Source organism: Seriola dumerili, unplaced genomic scaffold (genome assembly GCF_002260705.1).
Source record: "Seriola dumerili isolate Sdu_G_001 unplaced genomic scaffold, Sdu_1.0 BDQW01000262.1, whole genome shotgun sequence".
In the NCBI taxonomy this organism is placed as follows: Eukaryota; Metazoa; Chordata; class Actinopteri; order Carangiformes; family Carangidae; genus Seriola; species Seriola dumerili.
Window position 1 is genome coordinate 396,110 of NW_019174517.1, and position 17,623 is coordinate 413,732.

Below are 17,623 nucleotides of genomic sequence, written 5' to 3' on the forward strand. Positions count from 1 at the left end.
TCTTTTCTGTTTTCTTCTTACTTTATTTAAATATCTTTGTGAGATAAAAAACCCCTCATTTCACCACTCAATGGGATTTCCCAACTGTTCTGGGCAAAGAATGACTTCATTAATCGTGTGTGTGTGTGTGTGTGTGTGTGTGTGTGTGTGTGTGTGTGTGTGTGTGTGTGTGTGTGTGTGTGTTCCCAGAGGTAGCCTATAACTAACTTTGTCTCTATGATTGGAATTATCTAAGTAGCTGTGAACACACTCAGCTGGTCTCAGGGGCTCTTTGAATGACACACACACCATGTACATACATCACATAGACATGTGCACACATACACATACACACACACACACACACACACACACACACATGTAGATGTGAACACATACACACAACACACACATAATCACATAATCATACTAACAGCTGTACATGACCGTTTTGGAGGGATAAACTAATTTGTGTGTGTGTGTGTCTCTGTGTGTGTGTGTGTGTGTGTGTGTGTGTGTGTGTGTGTGGTGCTGCCACCTGTGGAGTGTTGACATAGTTAAACATACAAATACATATAAACACAAGTGGGAACTGGACAGATGTAGTGCGGTTGGAGATGAGAAATGTGAAGAAGACACTTAACAGATTACAACAGAAAGATAACTGAAGAGGAAGATGTGACGTCATCACTTCCAGACTCAGACAAAAAGGATATGAAGTTCAAAAATGCCCATTTGTGTGTGTGTGTGTCTGTGTGTGTGTGTGTGTGTATTTGTGAGCCAAGTCTAGTGTCCGACAAGCCGTCCGCTGCTTATGTGGATTTACTGTGCCCTGTAAACAGGCTGGTGAGAGGGTCCATTGTTCCAGCAGCTAATACAGCAGCCGTGCAGCTAAACCCAGTGCTGCTCAAGAGCCAAATCCCTCCATCCGTTATCCCCATCCACCCAGCTCTCCCTCAGCCTTCAGCGGACTGCACCAGTGTTTCTGCCCACCACACACTATACTTCACATTCCTGACACACAGTTTTTAAAGCATATATTAGATAAAGTGATGCATTTACTTCACCTGTCATGCAGCCACTATTGGTCTTCATCACGTTGCATTCAAGTGCTTGTAGGAAAGCTCTAACATTCAAGAAGGAGCCGCCTCTCACTATTCGGATGAACATATTTACCTTAATGGCAAATCTTTTTATGGCTGTTGATTTTTCATTAAAATGTTGATCATATTAATTAAGATGCAGTATGTAAAGTTGTAAACTGTGTGAACACAGTGACTAACACACACTGTTAGTCTCTGTTCCCACAGGTGACGCTGATCTTACACCCTAACACCTGTTTAAGGAAGTCAGTAATCTATTTTCCCCACACAGATTTTGGATCAAAGATTTGATAAATACTTAAACTCTTTTGGGGTATGCATCGTTAAACAGTTTCTTCAATAAGGAAAATTTGAAAAATAATGTTATAGGGGCATCCACCCATTTTTACTTGAACTACTTTTGATATTTTGGACTTGATGGTTAAATAATGGAAAACCGAATACAAAGTGGTGTGGGAGGGGTAAAATCTGAAAAACAACAAGCTCTTCTGAACAAAGAGATTATTGAGGAGAAATACACAACAACTATTTATCGATTGCTGGAGATCATCTGGGAGAAGAGAATAAAATGTATAAAAGTGGGTAAAATTATAAAAAAGTATGACTTTTTGAGACTTAACATCCAGGAGCTGGTGGTAGCCTCTTAAAGGAGTTATTGGGGGACTGGGAGAAAGCAGAAAACAGAAATCAATACTAGTTTAAACAACTGGTGTATAGCCTAGTTGTTTGAAATGGAGAGGATAACTAAAAGACAAATTTTGCTTTATGTGTGAGCGAACATGTACATGTCAATGAACCAAAATGCATCATTGATCACTGATTTCATATGTTATCTATTTATCAACCTGTTGCAGTTAAATATTTACTTATAATATGATTGTTTGTTATTAAAACATCGTAGACATTGTCAATTAATGTCAATAAGCACAAATAATTAAATTTTTTTCAATGTAATGTAGGATACAGAATCTAAAATAAAAGTAAAAACCAAAGGTTTGCCTCTTTGAAAGTACCTTCTCGGGCACGCCCACGCTTCCCAAACGCGAGCACGCAACGTTATACCCGTTAAGAACATGACGTCAGTACGTGCTTGAGCCTGCCCGAAAATGTTCTCCCGTGTTGTTGGGTTTCGAAGGAGCGCAGGACTTTGCCATGAAATAATACATTTTTACCCGTGAGGAAAACAAAAACAAACCGCATGATTTTAAACTGAAGTTATTCGCGTTCCCGTTAAGTGGCGAAACTGTGTTTTTGGGAGACTCCAACGGGAAGTTTGTGTGATCGTTTTTCCCGGAGTGATGTCGAATCCTGGGACTCGGAGGAACGGGTCCAGCATCAAAATCCGACTGACAGGTAAAAAAACGAGACCGAAAGAAAGCGCTTACGGTGCATGTTTTAACTGTAGCTCAAATGTTTTACCCTCTAACCACTGTGGTAAAGTGTAGAAATTAGCAAAGCTAACAAGACGCCGAGAAGTGTCTTTGGGGCTCTCGGGTCTGCCTTTTGCCCAAACATCCGGTTTTTGTGTGGCAAACACAGAAGCACAAGTGCTAGCTTGTTAGCAGAGATGCTAAGCAAATTACCGAAAGGACAGTCAAGAAGCAGCCCAATGTCCTGTGGGTTTCACAGCTCACACGTCCGACTGGTCAGCTGATTTCAGGTCACTAAAAACACCAACCCTTGAAAGCCATGTTCAGGAACTTTATCAGTTCCTAGCACTTGCCTCTTAGCCAGCTAGCGTTAGCTAATAGTAACATTGTAGTTAATGTTGACCGCTAACGCTTGCTAGCTAACGTTACACCCATTTTTTGGGCTGACCACAAGCCGAACCCGTCGCCTGACCTGAATGCGACGAGCTCTGTATCAAAGATGAAAGCAAATGTCGAACAACCGCCTCTCTGAAAATTGATTTGTCGGTAGATCTGACATGTTAGCCTAGTTTACCCATGAGTATTGATTGGCATTTCGCTGCTGTGTCAGCTGCAGCTTGACAAATGTCTGACTCACAGAACTTGTCCTTCCCCAGAGAAGCTTGACACGTTTGCTTCTTTGGGTGCACTGTACGCAACTCAAACATTTTTGTTCGTTATTGGGTCAGACTCTTCTCTGTAGGGCACATCAGAGTCTCTCTTGCTCTCTCTCTCTCTCTCGCTCTCTCTCTCTCACACACACACACACACATACACACACGCTCACACTCACTCACTCACATGCACAGCTGGAACAATGGTTTTTACTGTAGCTAATGTGACCCCACTGGGCACCCAGGGGCCTCTATTCAAATGGTAATGGCCACTCTGCGCCGCTGGGCAGACGCCTTGTCCTTCTCCCGATTCAAACTTGAGTAAACACACCAGAATTTTCTTGCTGGCTGACTTGATGTGGTTTGTATGGAGCAGGGTAGGAGGGCACTCCAAGTGTATGATTGTGATGGATGTCTTTTGAGTCAAAGTGCTGTCCTAAACGCTGTTGAAGTGCTACTAAAAATGTCCACCATGTGCTGACTGCTTATTTTTCTACTCTGTTCCTCTTTTTGTGGAACTGGATTTTGAGAGAGCAGAGCAGGCATCATTTTGACAAACAACATTCACAGATCTGACACGCTTTTTCATTTGTTTACCTGCATATAAAAGTATCACATACAGTGTTTCAATTGGCTCCTGTGCCAGCTCAAGCCCTGTAAGAAGAAAAGGAAAACCTCCAAAAACATAACAACATACAGTAATGGACAGGAGCAAAGAAAACTGATTGAAACGTTAGGAGACAAAATCCAAAAGAGAGGCTGCAGAGCAAAACAGATTCAAAAGTTCTAACACTTAGAAATGGAGATGGTAGAAAATTAATCCAACAATTTTGATTGTAGATTAATTGTATGAGTAAGGAAGTGTTTGAACAAAAACTGGTAAAAACTCACTGATTGCAGCTTCTCAAATGTAAATATTTCCTCGTTTACAATTTTTTTTTTTTTCAAATTTAAGATGAAAATCTGTTGACCAGACAAAATAAGGAATTTGAAGATGTCACCATGGGCTCAGGGAATGTGTAATGGGCATTTTTAACTACTTGATCTCATTTTGTAAATCAAACGATTAATCTAGAAAGTAATATGGTCAACCCCTATTAGGAATTACTAAATACCGTTGATAATGCTCTAATCCATCGGGATTATAATAGGTCCAATACTATGTGGATGTGTGTAAACCAGTCACTCATTATTTCGGCTTAGATGCAAATAGAGGTTATTGCCCCTGACTGTGTCCCGCCCCCACAGGTATGAGTGGAATCCTAATTGGGTGAGGAATGTGTGATGAGCCAATGGGAGCACAATACTGCCTGGCTGGCCTGCGCTCTGTTTAGTCTGTCAGAGAGAGCGGTTGTTTGGCCTACATCAGAAAAGCCTGTGTGTCTGTGGCAGTGACACAAACAAAGACCAGGCAAGTTTGACATTGGCTCACATTTCCGAGATTGGGTTGTGTTTATACAGACGTGTTTTAGCCAACTGAGAGGTGATTGTTGTGTCTTTCTGGCCCTGTCATCAGTTTTAGGGGATAAGCTTAAAATAGCTGAAGGAGAAGCGCTCTGGATGTAAGAGAAGTGTCACGTTATCCTTAGGTAATGTGGTTTAGTGAGATGTGAATGGACAGTATTAGACTTTAAAGGGAAACACCTGCTGAAATGTTGCTCAGCGGACTGCACTGAACCTAAATACTTAGATACGTAATACAATAATAATCTTGTTTATTTATTCTTTGATAAGTTGTCGTCGATTTTAAGTTTTATTTACATACACACATGCGGTGGGAGCCCACTTTCCCATTCAATGGAACATAGATAATATATATGCTTTGTTTAGGAATATTAATTATACTGCTGTTTGTGTTGAGACCTTTCAGTAATGTTTTGAAGTTGATTTGTTGACGTTGATTGGTGATTTTTGAGATTGTGAAAGGTGTGGTTCGAATGCTCAAACATGATCAGGACAATGCAGGAAAGAAAAGGGTCAGAAAGTAAAGGGAAGATGTGCGTCTGTTTTTTGAAATAGATGGGGGGGAGTTTTCTTTTAAAAAATGCTGTCAAATGAATTAAATGAAGGAAAAAAAAGTATTTCAGCAGGATAATGTTAATTTGCTCATGTAAGCACCACGTGCTGCTCAGGATTTGGTGCCAGGTAGTCGGATTGGACAGCGACTTGTCCAAGCACCAACACGGGGAAACGCCAGGACAGCAGGTGCTGCTCACGAGAGAGGGAGGGAGAGGGCTGGAAAGAGGGCAGAAGAGTGTGAGAATAAAGACTAACTAAAGGAAATAGAGTGAAGGAATAAAAAAGAAAAAAAAGTTAAACAGGAAATGACATTGTTAAAATCTCCCATGGGCCAGTCGAGTTCACTTGTAAATCTGTGTGTGCATTTTAAAACAGCAGAGTCTTGTCGGCTCCGTAAGGATTTTACTATATTTCCTTTTTTTTTGGCCAGATCTGTGATCAAGATTATTAATCTCAGCGTACAGGATCTTGGCATCTTTGCCAAAGTGTTCGACCATTATCTGTGATTTAGGAAGTTTTAATGAACTTCGGAGCTTCTACAGTTTTATGGGTCTTGTCACTTACCTAAAGAATATTGAGCGTTCTCCCCGGTTAACGTGCAAGAGTGGAACAAAATTGCAAACTCTTGAAATATTTGTGAGATTGTTGATTGTGCTACAAACGTGCTGCGACTTCAAATTCCCCCGAGGAGCTGCAACCGTGGTACAGAAGAAGCTCAGTTTTTCATCATCTCCCTTGAACTGTTTCTGCTCGTTCCCTGAAGATTGGATGAATAGAAATCGTCGCCCCGCTGCCTCTTCCCCTGTTTCTCAGGGTTTTTTTTTTTTTAAAGAGAGGACATAAATGCCAAAAAAGAAAGCAGCAGTAGGGGGAAATTGAGAACGAGCTGAGCTGCGGCTGTGTGTGTGTCTTTACCAGCCATGACCTTGGCAGGATGAGGAATTTCCTGAGATGCAGAGAAAGGGCCTGTCACACATTCAGTGCCACAGAAGAGCTGGTCAAGAGGCGGAGAGAGAGAGAGAGGGGGGAAAAAAAAAAGAGAGAGCGATGGGGTGAAATTAGGGGTGTCTCTTTCCTCTGGCGAGAGATTGGAGGGTGAGAGGGGGAGGAGGAGGAGAGCACAGCGGTGACAGTGACAGAGAAAGTCCTCTCCTGCTAGTCTGGAAAAGGAGGCAGGAGCAAACCAGAGACTTGATCCTCTCTCTCTCTCTCTCTCTCTCTTTCTCTCTGTCGCTGTGTTTCTTTCATTGTGTCTGTGTAGAAAAGATGAGGTCTCGGCGAGGAATGTGTGAGTCAGGAGGAGGAGGAATGGAAGGGGTTGATGAGGAAGAGGGAAGGATATCCTGCAGCCATTCTCCATGGGTTAATCACAGGAAATAGACCAGGCTACACCAGACACATCTACGCAACCACAGTCACCACATCCCAAACCGCCGGCCGACTGACTAACTTCCTAGGTTGATGTCTGGGCCAAACCAAATTGTGCCAGATTTTAATTGGATCTCAAAGCTATGATCACGGTTTAGGTGGTGAAGCAAGTCACTTAGCACCAGTGTGAATAGATCGTGAGATTGCTTTTGTTCCCCTGAGCCAAGACGGCCCCACAAATCTGCATTTCTGAAACGCTGCCAGTATCACCCCCACCTTTGTTCCAAGCACAGGTTGTAGTTAAGATCGCAATTAACAATTATTGTCTTTATTAATTAATCCGACAGTTACTTTCTTGATTAATCTGGTAATTATTTTGTCTAAAAAAAAAAAAATGTCAGAAAATTGTTAATTATAATCTTCCAGTGCCCGAGGTGACGTATTCAGATAGCTGTCCTAATTCACTTAACAGTCTAAAATAAAAAGATTCACTGTCACATTGAAGAGAGAAAATTAGAAAAATCAGACTAATTGATTAGTCGATTAGTTGTTTCAGCGCTGATTGTTTTCAAAGAGGCTCATGTAGATATTTCCAGAAGGAAACTAAACCTTGAGAAATTCATAGCAATTTATGAGAAGACACTTTTCACGACCCGAACTGGAAACAGGCGATTGACATAATATGATTACACATCCCACCTCACTGGTCAGATGTGCTCCCATTTGTCTTATTTTGAAAGAGAAGAGCCCAGAAAAAAGAAAAAGAAAAAATGGGAGTCAGATTCTCCCACTTGTTTCTGGCTATAAAACAAGGCAGTTTATCTCAATGAATTGTCAGTGTTAGTTTATGAAAGTAACCAACTGTAGTTTTAAGGGAATTAAATCGCTCTCACACTGTGTTTAAGACTCTGACCACAGCTTCCTTCAGTCTTTTTTTTCTTCTATAGCTAATTTAGTACATGTTTACTTACATTCTTTAACCACATAAAGTTTCCAATAAAGGGCTCATATGCAAACAACCAGAATTGGGCATTACGACATGCAGTGTAAATATTATTGTAGTTCACCTTGGTTTGGAGTGCGTTACATCAGCCGTGAACACAAACCAGCTGCTTGTTGTTGTTTTGTGTCCACGCTGCCCTGTAATCCAGACTCGTGCTTGTGACGGACTGGACATCAGCGTGTTTCTAAAAATTAGCTTATGGTGGTTCACTTGTTGTTTTGTTTTTAATGTTACAGCAGAGCTAAACTCCAGTTACACATGCCAGCCGTCGCACCATAAAGGCCGTCTTGAAATCAAACACGCACACACACACACACACACACACACACACACACACACACACACACACAATAAACTAAACACTTTGCACAGACCTACAAAGTCTTGGTCAGTTTGAGCGCTGCTTTCTTGAGTCCACAAGATGATGTGGCAGAGAAGGCAATCTGCCACTCTCACTGTGGGCGGCCTGTCTGTGTGTGTGTGTGTGTGTGTGTGTGTGTGTGTGTGTGTGCGCGCGCAATGGTCCTGACACTAGCCTATACTTTACTGCTCATTCTGTCTGCATGTCACATAAGTTTTCCCGCCTATTACCATCCCCTGGCATTCATATATTATCCTAACCAACAGTCTTCCTCCTCAGATGTTTTTATCTGCACCAGCATCCATTTGTAGCAGCCTACACACTCTGAGATCATTTACATATTTCTGTGTGTGTGTGTGGCATTTTGTTCATAATGATTTTTTGTTTTGCAGTATTATGTGCCAAGAACCTCGCAAAGAAAGACTTCTTTCGTAAGTACCTCTACTCTGCTTATTTTCATGTGCATGAATTGTGACAGTATGGTGAGTGTGATGAAATGATGTGTTTCTGTAAGGATCTGTTTGTTTGCCATGAACAGCAACACTGTAAGCTAGTTTGCATTGGTCATGCTGTGTTGTGTTGTGTTGTGTTGTGCCGTGGTCGTACTATGCATTCCCACTGTGCCCTTCACAGCAGGGAGGTTAACTGTTGACCTGTGATAGCAGCATAATAACAAGTTTGGCCGCCTGCACACACTGCAGCATCAACCCACAATGAGGTGTTTGTTCATGTTCTCAGAGTTTGTGAATATGCCAGGTTAGGGTTTTTTTTTTTTGTTGTTGTTTTTTTGGAGTTGGTCCACCTAATACTTCACCATCTTCCACCTCTATCACCATCCCATGATTCAACAGTGCTCTCCAGATGCTGTTAATAACAGTGTCAGGCAAAAAGGATATGTTGTTGTTGGGTGAGAGGACTGCACACTGCAGAACAGTCCCAGAAAGACACAGAAAAGAATCAGAGTCAGCTGAATGTCGGCAGTAATGGAGAGCTTTATTGTGGGGAGTGTTACACTTAGCACTCTGTCATTATCTGTCCATCTCTGTGAGTTAATTTGGTGGATGCAAACAATTAATTTGAGTTATGTTCATGCAGGCCTGCCAGATCCATTTGCCAAAGTTGTGGTGGATGGATCGGGTCAATGCCACTCGACAGACACAGTCAAGAGCACACTGGACCCCAAATGGAATCAGCACTACGACCTGTGAGTGTCTTGCACCACACTCACAACTAGTCTACTGGTTAATGCTGGTTTTCATCCGTTTAAAGATTTGCCTATTGATGTCTCTCTTTCTCTCTTTCAGCTACATTGGAAAGACAGACTCCATCACCATCAGTATATGGAACCACAAAAAGATCCATAAACGACAGGGGGCCGGATTCCTGGGCTGCATACGACTTCTTTCCAATGCTATCAGCAGGCTAAAAGACACAGGATGTAAGTCTCTGGTTTTTTTTTGTTTTTGTTTTTTTTTACATACAGCCTCACACACGTTGCAGAAAGTCGTGTTTGTTACACCGTTAATGAAGCACATTTGTGTCAAGTGAGAAATGAAACGACAACAAAGTAAAAAAGCTTTTGGGTTTTTGATGCGTTTCCTTTCCCCTCTCCTTCCAGACCAGCGTCTAGATCTCTGTAAGCTCAACCCGTCGGACAGCGACGCAGTGCGGGGGCAGATTGTAGGTAAGGCTGGACGCACAGATACGCTTATATCCTCTCTCTCTCTCTCTCTCTCTCTCTCTCTCTCTCTCTCTCTCTCTCTCTCTCGCTCTCTCGGTGTCACTTTTCTCTCACCCTGTTCATGTCCTGCCCTCCCTCTCTGTCACACTGTCATCACTCTGACCTTTACCACCTGCCTGTTTCCAGTGAGCTTGCAGACACGAGACCGCATTGGCAGCGGAGGGCCTGTGGTGGACTGCAGAGGGCTGTTGGAAAACGATGGGTGAGTGTGTCACCAGACTTTCATGCTGCCAGTGTCACATAGTGGGAGTCTAGAGAAACAGTCGGTTATTGTCACAGTAGTAATTGTTTGAATATGTTTCAGAGAGTATTGTGGAGTGTTTCTCAAGTTGTAAGTTGGAGATAATGATGCTTCTTGTTTTGGTCTTTGGGAATGTCACATTCAGTGTTTATTTTTGAAGTTTTTAAAAACAAATTTCAGCCTAAAATTTAGTAAATTTCTAACTGCTTTATTTTCCTGAGGGATGAAACCCCATTCTTCCTAAAGATGGTTCCACATTTAGCCTGAAAATTTCTGACTGGGAATTTTCACACTCATGAGATCAGTCAGTGACGACTCGTGTCCTGTCTGGAAGCACTTGCATTTGTTATGTTTGTGAATAAATATATTCAGGTCCAGGTTTTATCCGTCTGTATAATGTAATGTAATACAGGACGAACCATGTTAAGTGATTAAATTGTTCTGACGACGTCATTCTGAGATCTCATGTGAAGTGGGACTGAGTCCCGTTTCGGATGTTTGTTCGTTCTGTATCCATTCAGTCATAATCATCATTTGTTTGTTTTTGTTTGTATGAGTTCCAAATAAAAAGCAGTTGGCCTATCATGTGATTCCAGTAAAACAGAGAAAACAAGACTTCAGTGAAGTGTGCGTGTGTGTGCGTGTGTGTGCGTGTGTGTGTAGGCCCGTGTTCGAGGGATGTTTCAGTGAAGAGCCGCTGCCCTACTCCGACTCCACTGGTGCGGCAGGGGGCGGGAACTGCCGGCTTGACTCGCCCAGTCAGGAGAGCCGTCTTCAAACCCAGCGAATCAGAGGGCAGGACTCCAGAGGCCATGGCCACACCCCTCAGAACAGACCTCACGGGCACCAACCGCCTGACCTACCAGAGGGATACGGTCCGTCAAACACCAAATGTTGCTTTTACTCTTAATATTTATTTGACCCTAAATGTCTCCTGGCTAATTCACAGCGTCGTGTAACATCTTTCTTTGTTTTCTTTTTACCAACAGAGCAGCGAACAACAGTGCAGGGCCAGGTGTACTTCCTCCACACACAGACAGGCGTCAGCACCTGGCACGACCCCCGGATACCGCGGTACGATTACACCCCACTTTACTTACGTCTACTCCAAGCACAACCTGAAATGAGATGAACCTTGAATAAACCATGCTGAGAAAGTAGGTCATTGCAGCAGCGGAGGATAATATAACAGCAGATATACACAGGAGCATCTTTTGTAATGCTGTTATTTAAAGGATTATTCTGTCTTCATGACTGAGGAAACTTCACATTCAAGTCGAGACATGGATTTAGAAAAGTACGAAAATGACTTTCCTGTCGGCGTCTCTTCACGCGCCACTTCACAGAAGAAGAGCGAAAATGCTTCAAGCTGTCCCCTGGTAGTCTTTAGACTGAAAGTCCATGTTGTCCTTATTTTGTTCTGCACTAATTACATCCAACAGATTAAGGGAAATGACTCAGGTTATTTCCTTGGCCCCCCCTGAGACTGGGTCTAGGTCAGTATGGTGGATTTAGGAACACACAGTATGTAGGATTACAAGTGTTGGGGAGAAGTCGTCTCAGTCTGGTTCCTTGTCACTGCTGCAGGGACCTGGCCAGCGTGAGCTGCGAGGAGCTTGGGCCGTTGCCGGTGGGCTGGGAGGTCCGGAGCACCGTGTCCGGCCGGATCTACTTTGTGGACCACAATAACCGAACCACACAGTTCACAGACCCACGCTTACACACGATTATCAGGTACACACACACACACACACTTGGAAAAAGTCCCATATGGGAGACTCAGGCTTCACCTGTGTGGCAGACATCTCTGACTCAAAAAGTGGATTCAAGACTAATCTGTTGTTAATCTAATCTGTCACTGTTATAATGCTGAACTCAGACTGGATCTGAGCGTGACCTACTAACAGTCATCAGCTCTGTTGATAATGCTGAATCGTGTGATTTACAGAAATGTGGGTTTACAACAGATTTAGCTGCTCGAGGCCGATGCACAGTGTGTAATCCAGTCTGCTCTTTTTTTTTTCCCCTTTCTGTCAACTCATCTCTCGTCTGGCGTCCTTCCCTCTCCTCATGTTGTCCGCCCCCCCCCGTGTCCTCCTACTCATCTGCTTGTCCCCGTCTCCAGCCAGCAATCCCAAGCAAAGGAATCCTCCCAAGCCCCCCAGATGGATGTGGGGGGTGAGGAGGGGGGAGGCGGAGGGGTGGGCAGCGGCGGAGGCGGAGGAGGAGATGGGGATGTGGCAGCGCGCTACGAGCGAGACCTGGTCCATAAGTTGAAGCTGCTCCGGCACGAGCTGTCCCTGCAGCAGCCGCAGGCGGGACACTGTCGCATCGAGGTGTCCCGGGAGGAGATCTTCGAGGTGGGTGCAGCTGCACAGGAACACAACATCTCTCTCTCTCTCTCTCTCTCCTGTCTTCTTCTTCATGCCGTCTCTCTCATACCAACATGCAGACAGATCAGACGGTTGTACGAATGCAGTGTGTGTGGGGGGGGGGTACTGTGAAAGTTTCCATTTATACACACACATCCACACTCCTCCTGACTCCTACACCAGTCACAACAAACCATTCTTTCAGTGTCTGCTCTCTGTGGACGAACACAAAGGCAGCACTGATTGTGCCTATTAATAAACAGCGGAGCAGAACATCAGTGAGAGAAAGAGCTGTGTCGTGGATCACTTATTGTTTCCTTTGTGTGTGATAATGTGTGTCTGTTGATATATGTATTAATGTGTGTGCGTGTGTGTTGTTAAGGAGTCGTATCGGCAGATCATGAAGATGAGGCCCAAAGACCTGAAGAAGCGTCTGATGGTGAAGTTCAGGGGAGAGGAGGGTCTGGACTACGGCGGGGTGGCCAGGTAATGGAGAGTAGTAACTGAAGTGCACACCTGCATGAGAAAATGAAGTAACGCAAAATAAAACAAAAAAGGTTCCTAATTAATTTACAGCTTCTTGGGTGTTGCGTAAAACCACACTCGTTAGTCAGTGAACTCACCTGGTGCAGACTGTGGTTGGTTTTACGGCTGCCCGGCTCGGCGACGGTCACTCCTCACAGTATTCATCTTCCTCTTTAAGCGTCAGTGAAGCTTGAGGTTCAGTAACAGTGACACGTTATCAAAAGGAAAGTTGAGTGTTCATGGTGATGACATAAATAAATAAATAAATAAATGTCATTTTTTCCACTCCACTCATTAATCTGTAGTAATTAATAACTGGCAAATATAATATTCTTAAAGAAACATGAGACCACAGATCTGATCTCTTAATTCTCCCTGGTTTCACTCTTGTTTTTCTTGACTCTCTGTGCCTTCTGAACATGTGTTAACCCTGTGGTGGTTGTCTATAGGGAGTGGCTGTACCTGCTGTGTCATGAAATGTTGAACCCCTATTACGGCCTGTTCCAGTACTCCACAGACAACATCTACACACTACAGATCAACCCCGACTCCTCCATCAACCCCGTGAGTTCACACAAAGGCGCTCTCGCACACATGAAGCACGTCGCAGCTGAACTGAATAAGAGGATTTCCTCTGACGCTCTCTTGTCTGTCGGCGTCTCTCTCTGTGTTGCTTCCTTTCAGGACCACCTGTCGTATTTCCACTTTGTGGGTCGTGTGATGGGCCTCGCGGTTTTCCATGGTCACTACATCAACGGGAGCTTCACGCTGCCCTTCTACAAACAGCTGTTAGGCAAACCCATCCAGCTCAACGACCTGGAGACCACCGACCCGGAGCTGCACAAGAGCCTCGTCTGGATACTGTGAGAACCAGTCCAATCCCTCAGAGCTTTCTTTTTATCATCAACACCTCTCTGTGTCAGTGTTACTCACTCTAACTCTCTTCACGCAGAGAGAACGACATCACTTCAGTCCTCGACCACACGTTCTGCGTGGAGCACAACGCCTTTGGAAAGTTTTTACAACACGAACTCAAACCTAACGGGCGTAATATCCCCGTCACTGAGGAGAACAAGAAAGAATACGTGAGGTAAAAGCAACGAGACGATTATGTTCCATCTTTTCTTGTGGGTATTATTGTCCAAGCCGTGCCGCAGATGCAGAGAGTTAACGGTTTAAGTTTATTACAGTGTATTTATTTGACCTGCATCGTTTGTGTTTGTGTTTTCTTTCAGACTTTATGTGAACTGGAGGTTTATGAGAGGAATTGAAGCCCAGTTTCTGGCTCTGCAGAAGGGATTCAGTGAGCTCATCCCCCAGCACCTCCTCAAACCTTTTGACCATAAAGAACTTGAGGTACGTGTTCTGTCTGAACTGAGAACGTTTGCATATGGTCTATTTTTTTTTTTTTTCTAGTTTTGGGAACACAAAGAGGAGAACCATAAAAAAAACCATCCACCTCAGTGTTATTTCATTTTGTATTCTTGGTTTTTTGTGTTTCTGTCGGCTGAATCTGCTCCTCTCCCCCTCGTCCAGTTGATCATCGGCGGACTGGGGAAGATCGACCTTGCAGACTGGAAGACAAACACCCGCCTGAAGCATTGCACAAGTGAAAGCAACGTGGTGCGGTGGTTCTGGCAGGCGGTGGAGGCCTTCAGCGAGGAAAGGAGAGGACGCCTGCTGCAGTTTGTCACAGGCTCCACCAGGGTCCCACTACAGGGTTTCAAGGCGCTGCAGGGTGGGTCATGGACTGGCTCAGACGCCACACACACACACACACACACACACACACACACACACACCCACACACACACACACACACACACAAACGAACTCTACACACATCAGTTATTTGATTTTAACATCTGCTCTTCACATTCAATTTATCTGCCTCCATGAAGATGATTATACAAAACCATTCGTGCAGATTAGCAGCGTATTAGCTAAAGAAAATGTCAAAACAATCCCTGTTTAGTATGTTTGTGAATAACTATGTTACGTGTTTGAGGACATTTTATTAGCGTGTGCACATCCTAACAAGAATGATGATGATAATAATAACTTCATTTATGTAGAACCTTTTAAAAACAGAGTTTACAAAGTGCTCTGACAAACGAATCAAAAGCAGGACAGACGTACGGGAGAGTTACAGAGGGAAGACAAACAATACGCTTCAATATAAATAAGGACAGTTAGAAGGAGCAGTTGCTGTATAGAGACACACACACACACACACACACACACACACACACACACACACACAAACACAAACACATGCATGCAAATAGTAAAAGCAATATAAATAAAAATGCTGTAAAAGCAGTAAAATGTCAAGGGCCTGGACAGCAACAGCAAATTTAATTTCTGTTGTTCGACTGATTCATTAATGATCAGTTGTTGTAGCTGTAGATTCATTAGGAGATTTCTTGCTGTTAGCGATGTCCACGTTAGTGTTTTTACCCCAAATCCAAATTCAAGTCAGTTATCTTTGATCACATGCAGATAATGAATCCTGATTTAATGTGTATGTTGTTCTTCACACTCACATCCTGCACTTTACCTTTAGAAAACTTACATAAAAGTCTGTATAAAACAATTCAGTTCAAATGTTCGACTGTGTCGGCAAAGGCTCCAAATTAAGAAAATATCACAAGTTTCCTTTGATGGTTTCAGATACTCATTTGTGTAGAGTCCTGTTGTGTTTTGTATAAGATCAGTGGAGAGGCATGTGAGTGTTGTGACAGGTGGTTTCTTGCCCAGCATGAACAAAACGCTGAAACTCTGATGCGAACACACACGCACACACACACACACACACACACACAGCTGCAGTTTCTTAAAATACATCTGCAGACCAGTGAAAAATGATTCTACCATTGTCGACTAATCGTTTGCTGAACTTGAGATTTGATGAGAAATGTAAATGTTTAAATCCTGAGTCATGCTCTGTGAACCAGAGTAGAGCAGTGATAACTAGAATGTATGTGTGTAAGGCTCTACAGGTTCTGCAGGACCAAGGCTCTTTACCATCCATTTGATAGACGCCAACACAGACAACCTGCCCAAGGCTCACACATGGTGAGGACGCTCAAGAGACAAAAATGCTCCTCTGATATTTACATTTGTGTCAGTCACTGATCGTTCCTCTGTGTCTTCAGTTTCAACAGGATAGACATCCCTCCCTACGAGTCTTACGAGAAACTTTATGAGAAACTGCTGACGGCTGTGGAGGAGACCTGCGGCTTCGCTGTGGAGTGATGAATCCGCAACCAAAAAAACCAACATACACACAGTCACACTTGTGCTTGCACACCAACTATTTGACATTTTACACATACACACGCCTCGACAGAATATCAAGTATACACAGAGTATACAGAGCAGCCAAGCATCACGAGAACACACACACACACGGCCTCTTGCCACCTCTTCACCACCGAACTGTTGGGGGTTAAAGGAGGAAGCACAGCAGGAGGGGAAAGAAAGAAAGAAAGAAAAAACAAACAAACAAAACAAAAAAAGAAAAGTATTTTAAAAATTTTTCAGATGTTTTGAAGAAGCATTTTTATCCTTCAGTTTTAACAAGCTATGATGTCATTCTTCAGAATGTCTAACCGCCACAAGACTCAAGACGGTCGTGCTCGAGTGTCCGGACACAATCAGCCAATCGCATATGAGCCTGCGAACAGAGACGTTGAAGTCAGATGTGTGAAGAACAAGGCGGGGACTGATTGTCTTTCTGTCTGACAAGCTGATTGACTGACTAGTATTCATGCTTCATGTTTAACCACTGTCGTGTATCAGAATGTGTGTGTGTGTGCGCATGTCAGAGGGTGAGAGCGGGACATTGTGTGTGTGTGTATGTGAGAGAGTGAGAATGTGTGTGTGTGTGTGAGAGAGAGAGAGAGTGTGTGTGTGTGTCAGGCATGGCACCCAGTTACGCTGTAAAAAATGATCAAATGAGCCTGCTCCTCTGTTTGGTAACTCTTTGTCTCTTCCGTTTGTATCTGCGACCACTCTGATCCACTCTGATATTTTATTATTTATTACTAAGTGATTACCGACCAAGCTGCTATATGCTCTACAAAGAGCCGACACTAATCTCTTCATCGCCCCCTCTACCAGAGTTGAAGGGTCAGTTCACTTGCAATTTCAAGTAATCCACAAAGTGGGTTTTATTGAATTTCGTTACATTTTTTTAACATTCATATTATTGCAGTGAAATACTCTTGTCAGTGTATGGAAACTGTTGGTGTGTTGGTGTTTTGAATGCCATGTTACATTTATTGAAGTGAAAGGGATTGACTTTCCCAGGCCTAATTTTAAAATCTAACTCTACTGACGTTACGGAGAGGACCGAGGACACGTCCTGGATATTTTTTTTTTTTTTTTTTTCAAAATGAGCCACGACGGATGGAAAGAAGGAGTCAGCTTCAGGAATTCTTCGGTTGTATGTGACATGTATAATAAAATCTCAAAAGCCTTTCATACATGTTTCATCATCCATCTCACCAACTTCTTTTTATTTCTCTGTGGCCCTGATGTTTCTCTGCCTGTCTCTTTTTGTCAATAGCCTGAAAGTTAGAAAAAGTAGTCATTCTCCTCAAGACCACCATGAATGAACAAAGTCTCTTTACAGTCATTAATTTTCCATAGAAGTGAATGAAATCAAAAACCTAAATGTTGAGCGAGTAACGTGGAAAACGTCGGGATCTGTTGTAGATTGGAGACTGTTAAGCAGTATCATTTCAATCTGCATTTTCTAGGTTCTGAGTTCACTGTGTAATGGATGCAAGAGTATTGTAACTTACTATGTACTAAACATTTATGAAAAAATACAATGTAAATAAGATTATATTAAAAGAAATTAAATTGAAAATACATGCCT

The 17,623-nt window shown here is 43.1% G+C and overlaps 1 protein-coding gene across 1 annotated transcript; it reads left to right on the forward strand.

The window, feature by feature from the left end:
- Nucleotides 1-2,199: 2,199 nt before the first annotated feature.
- On the forward strand, nucleotides 2,200-17,616 carry smurf1 (SMAD specific E3 ubiquitin protein ligase 1). The gene is made up of 18 exons (XM_022757046.1): nucleotides 2,200-2,435; nucleotides 8,249-8,287; nucleotides 8,952-9,060; nucleotides 9,161-9,294; nucleotides 9,475-9,540; nucleotides 9,724-9,799; nucleotides 10,502-10,713; nucleotides 10,828-10,912; nucleotides 11,426-11,572; nucleotides 11,964-12,198; nucleotides 12,593-12,696; nucleotides 13,185-13,299; nucleotides 13,420-13,598; nucleotides 13,688-13,825; nucleotides 13,971-14,091; nucleotides 14,272-14,473; nucleotides 15,729-15,813; nucleotides 15,894-17,616. Exons 1-18 carry the CDS (start codon nucleotides 2,381-2,383, stop codon nucleotides 15,991-15,993), a joined length of 2,202 nt encoding a protein of 733 aa, XP_022612767.1. The 5' UTR covers nucleotides 2,200-2,380; the 3' UTR covers nucleotides 15,994-17,616.
- The last annotated feature ends 7 nt before the right edge of the window (nucleotides 17,617-17,623 follow it).